The sequence below is a fragment of the Centruroides sculpturatus genome, unplaced genomic scaffold, assembly GCF_000671375.1.
Source record: "Centruroides sculpturatus isolate CEXI.00-Female unplaced genomic scaffold, Cexi_2.0 scaffold55, whole genome shotgun sequence".
Lineage (NCBI taxonomy): Eukaryota > Metazoa > Arthropoda > Arachnida > Scorpiones > Buthidae > Centruroides > Centruroides sculpturatus.
In genome coordinates, this window is record NW_019384374.1 from 62,227 (window position 1) to 81,260 (window position 19,034).

Sequence of the window (19,034 nt, forward strand, 5' to 3'; positions counted from 1 at the left end):
GACCTAATTCTTGCATTCTGTGAAAACGGGTAAGATTGGCTATAATGTAATTATCTTAATCTTCACTATCGTTACTTTTTGCCCACAAATAAAAACCCAGCGAAGCGGGTCCTTGCAGCTAGATTCCAGATTACTTAGAAAAACAGTCTTTTATATATATAAAAAAAAAACTATATTACATACAAATGTACAAATGTACGAACAAATAAAAACCCAGCGAAGCGGGTCCTTGCAGCTAGTATAGATATAATGGTTAAAGTTAGAATTAAAAAAGAAAAACAAACAATCAAAATGCTAATAAACTTATAAGCATATAAAATAAATCATTAAAGTTCTAAAAAGTCTAAAACTCACTGAAGAATTAATGTTTTAAATAAACAACAACTTAACATCAATTTATAATTTTTATTAGATGAATCTGGCATAAAAATTAATAGTATTTAGAATTAGAAATAAGGACAATATAATAAATTTTTAATTATCATCACTAGACCTCTCCTTGTTATCAACTAATGACTATTAATATTGATTACTGTATGCAGTGTATAAATTTAAAGAATATACAATGTGCATTAACCATCTTAATGATTACGTTTAGTTGATATAATTACAGTTGATAATGCCATTCATATTATCAATGACTTAAAACTCTCCCAATGGTTGAAATATCTGCAAATGGCATCCTATTTCATTCATGCTATATTTAAAATATCAAATATTGCAGTTTATAAAAAAACTTAAGAGAAAATAATTAAATTGATACAATGTGACATATATATATATATATATATAAATTTATTTTAAAATGAAAACTTATTTTTGTTAAATATGTAAATAATTTTTACATTAATCAGTGTTTAAATTGGAATATTTTGGAGTTCAAAGACATATCAATTCTTTATTTTCTAGAGAAGAAAGTTTAGGAGATTGCAACAAACATTTTAATTATAAAGCTTAAAATCAAAGAATATATCTAAATATACCAATCAGCAATAATCAAATTAATTTAAATTCAGCAAGATAAAATTATTAACTGCTTCATATCATCAATTTAAATTTGATTTGGGTAACGTTTGGATCATTAAATGAAGTTAGTATGATCATTATTTTATTTACATAAAATCTCCTGCATATTATAATCACACTAACAATTTTATCTTGATTTAAATTTTTAATCTATCAGAAATTATTCTGTAATATAATCAACCTATTACGCTAGTAAAAATTCCAAATCACCATAATCATGTAATCGCATTTAACATATATTAAACAATTTGCAATTAATTAATTACAATAAAACTAAAGTTTATTCAAATTCATTCTGTCTTATTACTTACGAATAACAAATATTAAATTATTAATTTTGTAATAAAATCCATAACAGTTTTAAAATTAGAAAAAGAAAAACAAAATTAATTTGACGGGAACATTAATAATAAATGATGTTTGCTAAAATTACATATTTTATTGAATTTGAAATAATAAAAATTACAGAAATATTTAAATAGAATAAACCTGCAAGATAATAAACAACAAATATTCTAAAAATACACAGAAAATAAGTATAAAGGTGTTAACAAAATTCAAGTACATTAATAATTTTTCAGATAAAAGGTTTTTCAGAAAAACAATTTTTTTTATTAATAACTTGAAAACATCAAATGTAAGAAAAAATAAAGCTATTACATAATACAATCTTTTAAATTGATGTTACATAGCCTTTATGCAAATGAAGTAAATTTTATAGTTATCAAATATACATTTCAAAATTCAATGCATTCTTTTCTTCCACATTTTACAGGGCAACACTTATTGATATTTTTGAATTATAAATATTTTCTTAATGTAAATAATGGGTCATTTAATATTATTCAACATTTTTGTATTATAATATGTGAATAGGATTCATATTTCCTTCAAAAAGAATAAAATTTGATATTGAGTAGTGTTTAAAAATTGAATTTGCAATAATTTTATTTTTTTCTTAATCATGCAACATATAAAATTCTGTGGCAGCAAATATTTTTATGTAAAACTGTTAATATATTTGCTTTTATTCAAGTTTATTTCTGTAATTTTGTAAATTTTTCTAATTTATTAATTAATTATTATGTTACCTCTAATAAAATCATTATTCAAGACTTTTTTAATGCTTTATAGTACAGCATATTTAAAACATTATACATATATAATTTGAGTATGTTCAAAGTCATTAGTTCATTATTAATCTGAAAATGAAAACACTATCTTGAAAATGTTATCAAATTTTATGGAAAAGACTTTTATAAAGTAAGAAGATTATTTTATACCTAAGTGTTAATTTAAAATATCATTTATACTATTTTATCTTATCAAGCAGAAAATTTATAAGAAAACTAAGATAATTGTAACATTAAAATAGATTATATAACATTATTATAACAACTATTTTATAATATAAATAATATATTTATTACTGCTTCTCAATTACTATTTGCAATATCAGTATGCTACATTATCATATTTTCAAAAAGCTTTTATAAATGTTCTAAAATTTTGATTTATCAAATATTCTGTAATTTAATATGCTACATATTAAAAAGTTTTGTTCTGATCACATGATTAACGTCTCTTATCAACAAATATAATTGATAAAATCATTTATAAGTAATAAAAATGTATACTTTAATTATCAAAGTTCATATGTAATAAATTAAAGTAAATAAAGCTATAATTTTGATCTTTTTGATGTACGATTTCACTTCTTATGTTATATCTATGTATTCAAATCAGCATAATTTTCAAATTACTAATTATAAGAATAAACATGTTTATAACTAAATTTTAATATTTAATTGAAATCAACAATTAATTATTATAGATATATTATAATCTAAAATGTTGAATAAATAAAAATATTGTATAAATATATTATTCTATTTTATATATTTAAGTGTTATGATACATATACAAAGTCTATGAGGTAATTTTTCAATGCACAAATTTCTGGATTAAAAACAAAAACACTTTTATAGTTTTAGTTATGTAAATGAATATTAATAAGCATATTAAATCAATAATCTCAATAATTCTTAAGTTAATAAATCATAAAAGAAAAATAACCTATATCAATTTAACTTAGGTTTAATATGATTATTCCAGTGTTTGATATATCTTAATTGTTGGAAAAACAAAAAAGAAATAAAATTGAAACAATTTCTTTTCCTTCAGAATAATAATTATGTTAATAAATTAGTTATATTTGTACTTCAGTACGTATGTTACACATAATATATAAAATAATTAATTTAAATTTAATAGCTGTGATGATAAATTAGAAAACTGTACAGAGAAAAAAAAATTCTTTTTTAAATAAATATTATAAAGGTCTCTTAATGAACAAATAGGAATAAATAAAAAATAAATTAAAATCAATAATATTGTTTGGAAATATAATAAAAATTTACTTATAAAAATTTATTAATTAAATTAAATTTATTATCAGTTGAATTTTCATATTAAAAAATTTCTGGTAAATAGATGAAAAGAAATGTTATTTAATTTTCAATATTTTATAATTAAAAATATATTTAAATTTTGATAGATTTCATAAGCAAAATAATATCTAATAGCTAAGGATAATTTATTTATTCAGAATGCATTTTCTTTTCCATTTACATACTTCATTCAATATGATCATCTTGTTTTCAAATATGAAACAGTCAATTTGTTTTCCTCAAATAAATGTCACTTGTCAAATAACTCTCCGAATAACTGGAAATTTTATCCATAAGTTTCTCATGTTATTTTTTTCGTACAATAAATTATTAATAGATTTTGAAATGCAAATCTAACAAAATTAATCATTTCTAATCAGATTATCATAAAAATTTCTAATAATAAAATATTTCACATCTGCTTTAGCTAATATTATTCTCATTATCTAAATTACTGTGTTATCATTTAAAAAGTAATTAAAAATAATTTTATACATTATAAAAATGTTACTAACATTATCAAAGTATTTTCTTAGTTATTCTATAAGAAAGGAAAAAAATAGAGATAAAAATTTGTTGTTTTATTTCGGTAGAAACTGTTATACGAGTATTTAAAATTATGTATTCTCCATGTTGTAATTATCAGCAAAATAATGTAGAAATCAAAATCAAAATCAAATATTTTTATATCAGTGTGAAATTTTAATTTACAAGTAATTGAAAATAAAATCTAACTGACTTGATTAGAGTAAAGAAAAGCAATTCTTAAGATCAAATAACAGTCATTATAATGAAATTTTAATAACAAAATAATGTTGTATCTACTTTGCATGTAGTCATTTTATTATGCACAAGTTATTATGTATGTTATATATATTGATATATAATAACATACATGACTAGATATTAAAGTTTATCAATATAAAATATTAAAAATACAAGACAATATTATCCATACGACAAGATATGATTTGCATAATTATATTAATTTTAGCAAGTAAATTCTAGTATGTTATATTACTATAAGAATACAGAGTATATAATGTATACAGAGTATATAATGAAAAGCCAAAGACAGGTTCACTATGCAACCCTAGAGAATTAAATTTCAGAAGCTAGACTTTTTTTTAAAGAAAAACATCACAAATATCTTTAAAAAATACTATGATTATTCAGTTTGGCAGAATATAAAATCACATCTGTGCAAAAGCATGTCTTATAGTTTAAAAAGCAGAAAGAAGGTGTGAAAAAAATTTAAATCTGCTAAGTATTTTGAAAAATAATAGAAACCTATTACAATATGAACAAGAAAATATGAAATATGCTAAAATTTGGTTTTTCACTTTGTTGAAGAAAACAAGGCATAAAAGCTTTAATGTATAGTAAAACCATGCTTAACGTGGAGGTGTGTTCCTAGACTACAAAGCGCTAAACAAAAACAGTGTTAAACAAGGTCATTTTAACAGAGTAAATAGAGAAAGGGGAACACACAACCAAACACAAACAAATTTTACTTTAATTTTAAGTTATTTTTATATTAATTTGCATTAAAAAACACAAACATATGCACACAAAAATGTAAAGTTCATTTTTTGTGACGAAGGTCCTGACTTTTCTGAAATTCTTGTTTTTTTGTGATAAAGTCATGTAGTTTCATTTGTCACTTTTTTCTTTCCTTAAGCAAATGTCAGTAGCAGAATATTGCATCCAAAATGCCTCATTTTGCTTTTGCACTGCTTTCAAAATCTGGATCATTTGCTACAATTTGATTGATAATTTTGATTATCATTACCAAACTTTTACTAAGGAAATCTATAGAAAAATTTTTTGGGTTCTTTGTTTTCAGAATCTTTATTTTCCAGTTCTACACGAATTCGTTGTTCTGCCAGTTTTTGAAGGTTGTCATTGATAAGGCTCTCACCAGTAACCTGCAGTAACTTCTCAATATCCTGCTCGTCTACATAACCTAGTCCTGATATATCGATTAGGGTGATAGACTCTTCTCATTGAAAATTTTTGGATACCTTCAGCCATATCTTCTTCCACACACTGTTCATGCATTCTTTAGTTAATTCTTGCCATGTGAAGTTGATATTTCCTATGACATCCATGATGGTACAATTTTGAAAAAAATATAGCTAACAAACATAAATTAAGAAAAGTACAGCACTAAGACAAATTGCCACCTTTTGCTGATTGGTTTATGTTTGGGAATAATTGTATTATATACGAATCAATTAGATGCCGTGATCATTTAAATTAGCATAAATTTTGAGCTTTTTTAGGATTCGAGCAGACCATGTTATATCGAATCAGCGTTAAGTGGGGTCTTACTATACTTCTGACTAGAAGTTTTTCCAATAGTTCAGATAATAGAAAAAAATCCATCCTTTAACAGCTGTTAAATTCATATTAGAAAAGTAGAAATCAGGATGAGAATCCATAAAAAGGATCAAAAAACTCTATTTAGTTTTATCTGCATAAAGTACTTTTTATGATCAAAAAGTCAACACACAAATTATCCTTTATGCCATTATTATCAGATACCTACAATACCAGCAGATCATAGATATATAAAAATATTCTCAAATACAGTAATTAAGAACAGTACTAATACAATGTCATTTTATCATTTTTAAGAATAAATAAAATATTAGTAAGTTTGCATATTGGTATTTTCTGTTATAATCTTATGAATAATTGTAATGTTATAAGTAAAAGCATAAAGTCTCTCATTATAAGCTTATGTTATAATTAAGATTATAATGTAACCAATAAATAGTCATTTGCTTGTAACAGAGCTAATAAAATGTAGTGAAGTGTTGACATTGCTTCATCAAACATGATAACTAAGAAGAAAAATTTTGATTTTCTAATGTTGAAAGAGTTCAAACAATTCATATATTGTTTAATAAAGTTTGCAAGAATATTCCAAATGATAAAAATTAATTATGGAGCAATGTTCATTCTGTATTTATTTTAAGATATAGTAAAGTAAGAAACACAAACTACATTAAATATCAATAATTAAATTGATAGAAGCTGATATATATTTGTATTTTTAGATTCAAATTCTATACTTTAAGATTATCAAAGAAACAAATAATCTAGTAAGAAAATTTATGAAATTGATAAACCTTAAAACAATGAAGAATGATCAAGGACAATTAAACATTGCCAACAATCTTATTTCCAATGTATTGATATAACATTTTAAGCATAATGAGTTATGTTACAAATGCTATCTCTGATATTTAATGTTAGACTACTTATACTTAAGCATAATGGAAATACCAATTCAAAAAGTTATGTCTGAATGCAAGAAAAAAAAAAAAAACTAAGTATAAAATTAAGAAAACCATGAATAGTTCAAAGTGTATGCTATTCTTTACGGATATTTTTATCAACTTTTCTGTATAAATTATTTTATTCAGGTCATATTTCATAATAATTCATTTCTACAATTTCTTGTTAATCTAGAAAGCAAATTTTATAATCATTTTATTTTTGTACTAGTCAAAAAATGTTTATTCCTAACTGCTATAATATTATAATGGACTATTTTAAAATATTTTTATTTATGTTAATCTAGCAAAAAATTCCCAAGAAAGTGAACATGTAAATAAGTGTCAATATATTATAATACAAATCATTAATAAAAATTTGAATGCAATACATAGTCATATATTTTAAACCGAAATATTTATTTCATCATCAATACATCAATAATAATATTTCGTTAACTTACTTTGTACCACACAATCGCTGGCGATGGCGTTCCTTTAGCTTCACAAGGCAACGAAACGGATTCTCCAACTTTAACGTAAACAACTTCTGGAGGTTTCACTTTAAAATGAGGAGGAGCTAAAAAAAATAAAACAGGCAAATGTCATTCATTACTGTAATAAAATAATATATCAATGGTTATAATTTTTAAATATGTCAATACAAAGTAATAAATAATGAAAAGAATGCTATTATCAAATATTGGATTTGTAGAATTAAATTTTATTTAATTTAATTTGAAAAAATACATTAAATTGTATACATATATATAATATGTGAATAAATATAGTTATTGATAAATGACTTAATATATTGATTAAATATAAAAAAGTTCTAGAAAATATGATAAAATATTCATCAATATAATGATAATATTAGATATTGTATTAAATATATTAAAAGATATTTGAAATTCATTATTTTTTCTAACAAAAACTATTCCGCTTAATGTGCATATTTCTATCCTTCATATAAAATCAAACTGAAAAAAATTGAGATCTTATCACTTGATATAGTTACTATAATAGACATTTTTTACTCTGTTCATAATGTTTAATAATTTTTGATGAGTTAAATCACTGATTTATTCTACCATGATCATAATATTACTTTTCTCAGTCATTTGTGGAGCAAAAACGCATTATAAAAATTTTTTCAGAAAACGAATTTTTAATGATAACATCAAATAATGTCATTAAATTCACAAATGAATTTAATTTTCCTTACATCTCAGTCTCTGTGGATGTAAAGGGAATTGAATAGAATTCTGTAAGATTTGTAAAAAGAATAAAATAGTTACTACGTATTCTTTAGCTTTAAAACTCGTGATTTGTTTCGATAACTTCATATTTTAACTGATAACAAGTGACACTTTAAAGATGACAAACCATAACATGAAATTGACAACTTAACTCCATTCAAAATTATAAACACGAGTGGCGCGCTTAGCGCCACCTGGAAGACGATTATCTTTTGCTACAATTTGATTGATAATTTTGATTATCATTACCAAACTTTTACTAAGGAAATCTATAGAAAAATTTTTTGGGTTCTTTGTTTTCAGAATCTTTATTTTCCNTATCTATAATTTATTTATTTAAAAAATTATAAAGATTTTCTTTTAAAAAATAACAAAATCTCCAATTACAGAACCTCTTGCACCTCATCAATTAATAGAAATTAATTTATAAAACTAGTTACATGATTACAGATGATGTTTACAAATAAAAATAATAGAGTTATAATTAAAGATATAAATTTAATAGATTTAAAATAATTTTTAATTGTTTCTCTGCTTGTTATAACCTATTTGAGGAGTGTTGTCTAATTATTGAGCAGCTTAACAAATCTATATATATGATAATTTAATAATTTTAAGTTATTGTAAGTGAATAAATTTTTAAAAAATAATTAAATATGGTAACTCAAATCCCCAAATTTGAATCTGTTACTCATTGTTAATGAAGTTTTACAGAAAAGAATAGATTATTATACAACTGTATGAGAATTTAAAGTTAAAAAGTGGTAAAGACTTCAAGAAATATCTTAAAATAATAAAAATAAATGAAGGTTTTCCTTATACAATAATAAACTTGATAGTAAATTGAGTCTTGACAGTGCAAGAAGCTGGACTGAATAATAAAGTAATAACAGTTCTAGTGGAAAAAGGGATTTCAATTGATACTTTGCTTATGAATTATATATCTTTTATGTCTTTTAAACCACATATCAACCTTATAATAGCTTTAAAAATAGATTTTTTAAGTCAAATATCTCTCTTGTATCAAAAACTTATCTCTCTTGTAAGAGAAAAACAAACAAACATCAAGAATGTTTACGCAGAAAATTGATGTTGAAAATTATATAAGTTTCTATTTTGTTAAAAATTTCATAAAAAAGAAAGATAAATTTACATAGTTTTACATGCAAGAGTTTGTTTAATTATGGTTAATGTTACCTATGGTTCCAAGATGGCGGCGCTTCGGTTATGTTAAGTTAGATTAACTATATTTTTAGTAGACGTTTCCTTTTTTTTCTAATTTTATTCAAGAACTACCGTGAATCAATAACTAGTGACGTTTGGCACAAGGCGGCCTGCCGGCGGCTCCCCTCCGGGAGGAGTCCGTCTGGACCACGAAAAGTTGGAAGCGCGGCCATCTTGGAACCATAGATAACATTAACCAATTTAACAGTAAGGACGTATCCTAATCGCTTGTACAAAAGATTTATATCTTCAAATTTTACAATTTCCAAATTACTTAAAATCATTATTCTGTATAAAATTAAATTACATTAAAATATTAAATTTTAAGAAAAACTACAATTAAAACCAACAACTTACATTAACAATGAATATGCGAGTTTATCACTTATTTCTCATATTATTAGATGATTTCTAAGATTGTAAATAGATATGAGACGTTTGCTTGTTAAAATATAAACGGAGAAATGTAAATATATTTTTTAAATCTAAATTAATCAAAATAAAGTCTCTTTTTTAAAATCTTAAAGCATGGATAAACCATGGATCTTGAGGATCCTCTTGAAAAATTAGCATATAAATGCTTGTATAGGTAAATTAGGATGAGATCATTTACAATTCTTTATTTTAAGAAAAATTAATGAATTTTTTTCTAATTTAGAAGCGAATTTCTATACTTTTTAAGGCTTAAAACGCGTATTACTTCATTGATAGTACTTCATTAAGATGCTTCAAAAGCAGAATTGTAACATTAAGCGTGTTTTTTTTATTTAAAAAAGCAATATTTTCTAAATCTTGATTAATAAAACGAATTATATCTTTGTTAAATTATAAAAAAAATTTTAAAAAATCAAAGAGAAACTCAGAAAAAATAGAATTTATCAGGATCGAGTTACACGGAGAAAACACCTTACAGGGGTTTCGTTTCAATTTAAAAGTATTCCCAGATTTTCTAGATATTAATAACGTAAATATCGCTTAATGATAACATTATCCGTTAGCGATATTAATTAAACGTTATTAGTCTAATTCATAATTAATAAAGCGGCCAAAGGAAATTAATTTTACTAATCCTTTATGATTTGTTTGAAAAAGTAAAGAAAATGATTAAAAATTAAAAAATAAAAAGAAAATAAAAGATAAAAATACTTTAATTACTTATTTCATTAGAACTATTTTCAATTAAATTATTAATAAGTAGAAGAATAAGAGTAAAAATTTCACTAAAAATCACAAAAGAATTATAGAAAATATTTTAAAATTGTTGATTCACTCAAGAAAAAGAAGGAAAAATATTTAAAATTTTATTTAATTTATTATTCTTTTATTTTAATATTTAAATTTAAACTTATTTTATTGATATTTTTGTAGCACATAACTTATGCTTCATTAATTTACTCTGTTTTATATATATAAATATATGCATTTGTAGTACACATAAATAAACAATTATATAATTTAGATTATATTTATAAGAATAAAATTATCTATAATTTATTTATTTAAAAAATTATAAAGATTTTCTTTTAAAAAATAACAAAATCTCCAATTACAGAACCTCTTGCACCTCATCAATTAATAGAAATTAATTTATAAAACTAGTTACATGATTACAGATGATGTTTACAAATAAAAATAATAGAGTTATAATTAAAGATATAAATTTAATAGATTTAAAATAATTTTTAATTGTTTCTCTGCTTGTTATAACCTATTTGAGGAGTGTTGTCTAATTATTGAGCAGCTTAACAAATCTATATATATGATAATTTAATAATTTTAAGTTATTGTAAGTGAATAAATTTTTAAAAAATAATTAAATATGGTAACTCAAATCCCCAAATTTGAATCTGTTACTCATTGTTAATGAAGTTTTACAGAAAAGAATAGATTATTATACAACTGTATGAGAATTTAAAGTTAAAAAGTGGTAAAGACTTCAAGAAATATCTTAAAATAATAAAAATAAATGAAGGTTTTCCTTATACAATAATAAACTTGATAGTAAATTGAGTCTTGACAGTGCAAGAAACTGGACTGAATAATAAAGTAATAACAGTTCTAGTGGAAAAAGGGATTTCAATTGATACTTTGCTTATGAATTATATATCTTTTATGTCTTTTAAACCACATATCAACCTTATAATAGCTTTAAAAATAGATTTTTTAAGTCAAATATCTCTCTTGTATCAAAAACTTATCTCTCTTGTAAGAGAAAAACAAACAAACATCAAGAATGTTTACGCAGAAAATTGATGTTGAAAATTATATAAGTTTCTATTTTGTTAAAAATTTCATAAAAAAGAAAGATAAATTTACATAGTTTTACATGCAAGAGTTTGTTTAATTATGGTTAATGTTACCTATGGTTCCAAGATGGCGGCGCTTCGGTTATGTTAAGTTAGATTAACTATATTTTTAGTAGACGTTTCCTTTTTTTTCTAATTTTATTCAAGAACTACCGTGAATCAATAACTAGTGACGTTTGGCACAAGGCGGCCTGCCGGCGGCTCCCCTCCGGGAGGAGTCCGTCTGGACCACGAAAAGTTGGAAGCGCGGCCATCTTGGAACCATAGATAACATTAACCAATTTAACAGTAAGGACGTATCCTAATCGCTTGTACAAAAGATTTATATCTTCAAATTTTACAATTTCCAAATTACTTAAAATCATTATTCTGTATAAAATTAAATTACATTAAAATATTAAATTTTAAGAAAAACTACAATTAAAACCAACAACTTACATCAACAATGAATATGCGAGTTTATCACTTATTTATACCTTTTGCTGTTTATACACGTAATCAAATATGGGGTCCCATGATTGGTGGATTATTCTTCCTAAGTTATTATTAATTCTATTTCTTTCCGTTTTTTATATATTTATATGTTCGTACAATTGCTTTTTATAAGTATTAGATTTTTTCTTTTTAATTTTTATAATTTTTAAATCAATTTGGCATCCGTGATTATTACAATGTTTTGCAACAGCAGAATTTGAATAATTCCCTTTGATTGCTCTTATGTGTTCTTTTATTCTAATACCCAATTTCCTTTTTGTTTCACCAATATAAGTTTTTGCCGGATTACAATCACAATTAAATGAATAAACTATTATAAGGTTTTATAAGAAATAGTTTAATTTGAAGAAAATAATTAAAATTAAAAGTTTTAATTAATATTGCTACAAGTGATAACGATATTAGATTGCAGAAGGCCTTAAACCAGAGTTATTCAAGCTTATTTAAAGTCTTCTAATCTTTTTTTTTGCAAGTTTATCTAATAGAAAGCTAGTTTCGCACGATACGCTATATTGTAAAAGATCTATTACAGTTGACCCCCTATAACACTGTTGATTATTCCGTTTTATATGAATTCCATGTTGCACGGGTCACTTAGATTTTACAAATATGTGAGCCGTTCACAGCCCGGCACACGTATTTGTAAAATCTAAATGACTCGTACAACATGGAATTCATATAAAACGGAATAATCAACAGTGTTCTAGGGGGGTCAACTGGTAATAGATTTTGAGTACTGTAGAAGGCCTTAAACAAGAGTTATTCACGCTTATTTAGGGTCTCTCAATCTTCTTTTATACAAGTTTATGTAATACAAAGCCCGTATCACACGATACGCGATATTGTATAAGATCTAGTACTGAATTTTAAGTACAAGCATACATTTATACGTGTCTAAGATGTTTAAAAATGTGAAACCCTACTAAAAATCCGTATTGCTACACACACAAAACCACTACAAGTTTAAATTAGTAAAAATCGATTCCTAAAACAACTCGAAGGCGGTGTTAAATTATTATTTAAAAAAATAAAAATAATAGCCAAAATGCACGCATTATAGTCGAGTTTGATAATATCGAGTCGATTAAATAGAAAAGGTCCGATAAATAATTTTATATAGTTTATAATATCGATTATAAAACGAAAGTATATAAGTCTTTTAAAGTGTTTATACGTAACAGAACAATTCCTTTGATATGCAAATGTACAATAAACTTTATTATTTATAGGATTAGCATAATTCATCAATCTCTTCTCACCTAGACAATTTCATAATCCCAGTGTTTAAAGGAATAAATCTTAAAACTTTTCAAACTGACTATTCTAATAAGTAACATTGAAGTTTTAATCCCTGAGGCATGATTCCTTTTGATTAGTCATTTCTTCACTGACAAGATGGAAAATAAGGATGATGTATACGCTCATTCTTTTCTACTTTATTTATTTATTTATTTATTTATTTATAATATACTTAAGTATAAATGCTTATAAAAAAAAACCAGCATTAAATTCGTATTTTTGTCAATATACTTTAAACAAGACGTTAAAGAATAAGGATAAATTAAGTTAACGTGAACGAAAGAATGTCTGATTAGGTACTAATTTAATTTCGATGTTGGAAATAATTTTTGAATAAAATTTCTTTTATTTTTTTTAAATGTTTAACTCAACTTGTGGCCAGTCTATAAAGGCAACAATTGTTTTCTTCTTGTGAACTGACTGCAGAGAATGTAATTATTTTATTTCTTGGAGTGACGCCATCTCGGCAACTATTCCTTATTCTCGATGCTTCCTTCCTGCTCAAAGAAAACAGATATTCCAAAGATGTCTGGTAACTTCACCATGCCTATAGGGTAGATCGGGCATTTCCTCGGGGAGCTACACACTACGTCCCAAGCGAGTCAACCTGAGTAATTTAAAGTCATGGCAACAAAATTACTTACATCAGAGATCCTTCGTCCGGAGCCCATAAACGGCCGTTACTATGGTAACGGTCGCCCCCGGTATTCGAGGTCTCACGCTGCAAGCCGAATGAGATTACTAGTTGGTGTGAGAAAAAGGTCGAACCGTGGACCAATGTCGAAAATGGCTTTTCTAGCATAAACTACTCCCCCCCGTACCAACAGTAAACGATAATTCACTCAATTTTATATTGATAACGCGCACCATTTTGAATTTATTTTTCTTTTTTTTACATCGAGAAAGATTTGAATTTTCTAGCAAAGAACACCGAGAAGGATGCTTAAATCCATTAAAGAACTCGTCACCAAAATACAGGAAGAGCGCTAAATACGTACGTACAAGATACAGACATAACCAAGAAAAATAAAAAAATGATTTTTTGAAGTTAAATTTTCAAATAAAAAACTAAAAATTTATAAGAAATAACAGAAAATATTCTAAAAATTCCCTACACAACATTCCTATTCCCTACACGGCTTCGAATGGCAAAGATCGAGTCACATATACCGATCCATAAATTATTATTATTATTACTTAATTATAAAATTAGAGTATTTATAACCTTAATGGATATTAAATTCCACTCTTGTAGTTATATATGTAAAGTACATGACAAATAAAATATAACAATAGATTTTGTATGCATTTTCTTTAAAGTAAAATATTGATCATAAAATCATAAAAATAAATTTATTAATTATAAGAAAGGATAAATATAATTTTATATTTTAAACTCAATATTTTAATATATATATATATATTATTCTTTACTTTCTTACTCATTTATGTCGTCTCGATAAGCACATAAATACTGAAAATAATCTCTAGAGTAAATATTAATATTTATGTCCTGAAATAATCCCTATTAAATATTTTATATTACTGTATTAAAAAATATATATATTTACGTGTCCTTTGTTTTTAATTAACAAAAAAAAAAAATACTTTTATATATACAAAATTAAGTGGAATTACTCAAAATTTTGTAAGATCTTCATCATTCAAAATTCACTTTTTCAATAATCAGGATCATCATTTAGGATCATTTTTCAATTAAGATTATCAATACTAAATCATCCTGATTATTTCAAATGATAGGATAATAAAGGATTGATAGGATAAAGCAACGCAACACGTGGACGATCTGCATCCCGGGAGGATTTTATATCAGAAACTGGTCCCCATTTTGGTGTTAGACACGTGAAGAAAATCCGAAAAAGTCCACGTGGAGAGGCTGATGGGGTGAGGAGAAAACTTACGACCAATTACGAGCGGTTTTATCCACTCTGCTACGAGTGGGAGCATTTAAAATAATAGATGATTGGGATTTCGAATGAGGATCATTCAATGTTACAAAATCTTAGATGATCTATTATTTAGCATAGGAAATTCATCACTTTGCATGATCAAAAATTAATATCAATAAATAAGCAGAATGTAAAGATTTGACTGTTTCTTTATCTTGTTTAAAATATTAGAAGCTAAGATGACGAAGAAGATCATCGAGAGCAAAGAAAGCTGCAGAATGTTACAGATGATGATAATGATGAGAATTATTCAATTCGGGAAATCCAAAAATTTTGATACAAACAAGACTCTTAAATACTAAAAAGAAAGACAAAGAAAGAAAATAGTAATCATTAAAAATTCCAAATATTAAATTTCTATATAATCTTCTTGAGTTTTTATAACTCAAGAATTCTAGTCTCAATTGAATGACACGTCGTTAAACGAGTTTGATTATATATATATTATAAGTAATATATAAGAAAATAATAATAATAAATTATATAAAACGGAGAGATGAAGAGGAAGGAAGAAGAGAAAGAGAGAGGAATTGAGTTTACTTTTTTTAAAGTTGTAAATCACAAAGTTTTGATTGATCAAATGCGAAGATAATTTTGTTGATATCTTTATTTCGAAATCCAGTTATGATTCTTGGCCAAGAAATCAAACTAAATCACTCTTTTATCTTCAATATTATTTTCGATAGTGACTTTTCGTGTCTATTTTTGGATTCTATCTTTCAATCATTCAATCAAATTTCTTCTTCTTCTTCTTCTTCCTTCTCCTTTTTTGTATAACTTCCCAATCAACTCTTCCTTATACTTTATTGATGATAATTCACATCCTATATTTATTATTATAATAATAATTTTAAAATTTTCTTTATTTTATAACTCATTTTATCCGACTTTATCATTTCGAGAACAACGTGATTATTGAAAAATCCGTCTGTGAGTTTGTCTATCCGATAAATTTCTCCATAACTAAACGGGATATAAATATAGAAAGTTTCGTATCGACGTATAAGCCGTGTCGGACGTCACAGCTTTATGACGTCTGAAAAAAAAAAAAAAAACACACGCCGGTGACGTCGTAACCGATGTCACGTATGAAGTCATTAGAAGTAATAGTGATAAGTGTGTTGAGGTACAATTCTCGGGTACACAAACACGAAAACGAATTTCTCTTAATATATTTTTATATTAAAAAATAGAAAATAATTAACAAATAAATTATTTTATAAATTAATTATATCAACGATTATTTCGTATAATTTATGTAAAATTATTAATTATTGGCGGATGCAAAACATGAATAAAAGCCAAAGAAGAATTAACAACGTAACATTAAGAAGAGAGAAATTACATTTTTATAAATGAATGGAAAGTGAAATTCTTTTGAATAATTACTTCTGTACGACGGCAAAACATATTTTATTTTGTAAAATATTTTAAAAGATAAAGATAAATTATAATAAAAAATAAAATGTTGCGGGGATGAATAGGATCTTACAAAGATAAAATATTCTTAACGAATATTTTACTTATATAAACGTTTTAAAATATTTTATTTATATAATAAGCAATTTTTATAATTTTTTAATATGTTTTTGTATGTAAAAATACTCTTTTTACAAGTCTCTTGGCTTTAGAACTACGCTAGAGAGAAAAAAATCGCTTTAGAATGATGCTAAGAAGATTAAAATGGCTTTAGAACGATGCTAGAGGGGGAAAAAATGACTTTAGAACGATGCTAGAGGGAAAAATGGCTTTAGAACGTTGCTAGAGAGAGAAAAAAAATCGCTTTAGAATGATGCTAAGAAGACTAAAAATGGCTTTGGAACGATGCTACAGAGACTAAAATAGTATGTGTTTTCGCAATTTTCAGCAAAGTTATAAAAAAAGATGACATTTTTCTTCGATTTTCTTAATATTTGCTATTGCTATTTTGGTATAAATGTCATCGAAGACGGTTTCAAATCAACAGAAAGACTAGAAATCTCAAGAGAATAGCTTCACGGTATCAACTATTGCTTTCAAACAGAGACTTACTACCTTTACAGCATGTTATATTGTTGAGAAATTGTAAATATAGTCATACAAAACTAAGCTGTTTGGTTATTGAAGCTTTTATTTAACTTTAATAACATCCTATTGGGGGATGGCGATGGTGTAATATAAGTTTTTCGATAGGAAAACCGTATTGTAGGGTTGATCCAATTCATGCAAAATGAGTATAAATAACGGTAATATACGTATTTATCTTCATAACAAATCCATAAAATATTGAAATAACGATGTATTAAGTGTTTATTTTTCGTTATCATCATTCCAATATTCTATAACGTCAACCATTTTGCGGGATAAGAGGATGATGATTAGAGTTTGCCTTGTAGTTAGTGAATAAAGTAAGCTCAAATCATCACAGATTCTATATTATAGAGTAGTTAGAAGTTCTATTATATGTATGAGAAAAAAAATCTCAAAAATCAATGAAATTTTTCTCAAATTTCCAGATATTTTTATCGACTGAAATATCAAATTGTACTTTCTATAACTAAAGAAAGAAACGAATTAATTTCCAACCGATTTATTTCATGAAAAACTATGAATAAAACTTTCCATTAAGAAAACATTATCATTACTTTATAAAGAAGATAATTTAATTTTTTCCCCTTTTATTATTTAATATTTTAAGTAATAAAAAGTAATATTTTACGTAAAGATTAAAATGACGCCTATTTTATATCAGAATATGAATAAAGTAATAAGATTTAAATGATAATTTCTCTTCGATTAATCGTAAAATTCTTCAAAAATTTATAATAAATATTTTAAAAAATTGAATTTTTTTTTATTTCTAAAAAATTTTTCAAAATTATATTATAGTTTAATAAGGAATTTGGAGTTTTTTTGGTGTCTTTTTCCTTGTTACTATTCATTATTGATGTATCAGAGTGATAGGGAGAGAGAGGCTCATTTGTAGTATAAGAGATTTTCAAAGGAATTATGCGATAAGAATGAAAATTTATTTCATAAAAAACAGGATGAACATTTTTAGAGTATCGAGATACGATAGATGATGCGTTGATTATCTTTTATTGTGCACAGAATTTTCCTATATAAAAATATTATTTTATATAATAGAGCTTTGAAAGTAGGAAGGGAGAGAATATACTCGTATATATCTTAACTATCGATTAAAAGATATAAAAATAAAAAATTTAATATCTAAAAAAATCAAAAACTAAATAAAATTCGTTTGAAAGGAACTAATTCGTGTTAAATATTTCTGTTTTTTTTTCTTTCTTAACTGATTTTAATTTAGAATAATTTTAATCAATTTAACGTTATTTTGCTTAAATAATTCAAAATTTAATTAATTCAATTATAATTTAGTTTATTTATAAATAATTTTTAACTTATTTAATGAGATTTGATTAAAGTTTAAGAAAATACAATGAGAATTTTAAGACAAGTCGATTTAATTTTCTTGAAACTTTCCTCAATTTATCTCACTCCTCAACTTATCCACAACTTATCCCACTCCTTAATTTATCCCCAATTTAACCCACTCCTTAATTTATCCCCAATTTAACCCACTCCTNATTTATAAAGAATACCAGAAACATGAAGATCAATTATCATTTGTTTCTCAAACTTTATTTCTTCTAAAATCTTCAAGATTTTTTTTGTCTTCGATGTATAAATTTTGGACAATGATTAATTTAAATTACAG

The 19,034-nt window shown here is 24.7% G+C and overlaps 1 protein-coding gene across 1 annotated transcript in view; it reads right to left on the reverse strand.

Annotated features, from left to right (window-relative positions):
- The window catches only part of LOC111616019 (protein turtle-like), a 216,376-nt gene that overhangs the window by 57,374 nt on the left and 139,968 nt on the right, over window positions 1-19,034 (reverse strand). The window contains exon 4 of the mRNA XM_023357464.1: window positions 7,225-7,340. Coding sequence (XP_023213232.1) covers window positions 7,225-7,340 — 116 coding nt within the window. The remainder of the gene's footprint in view (window positions 1-7,224; window positions 7,341-19,034) is intronic.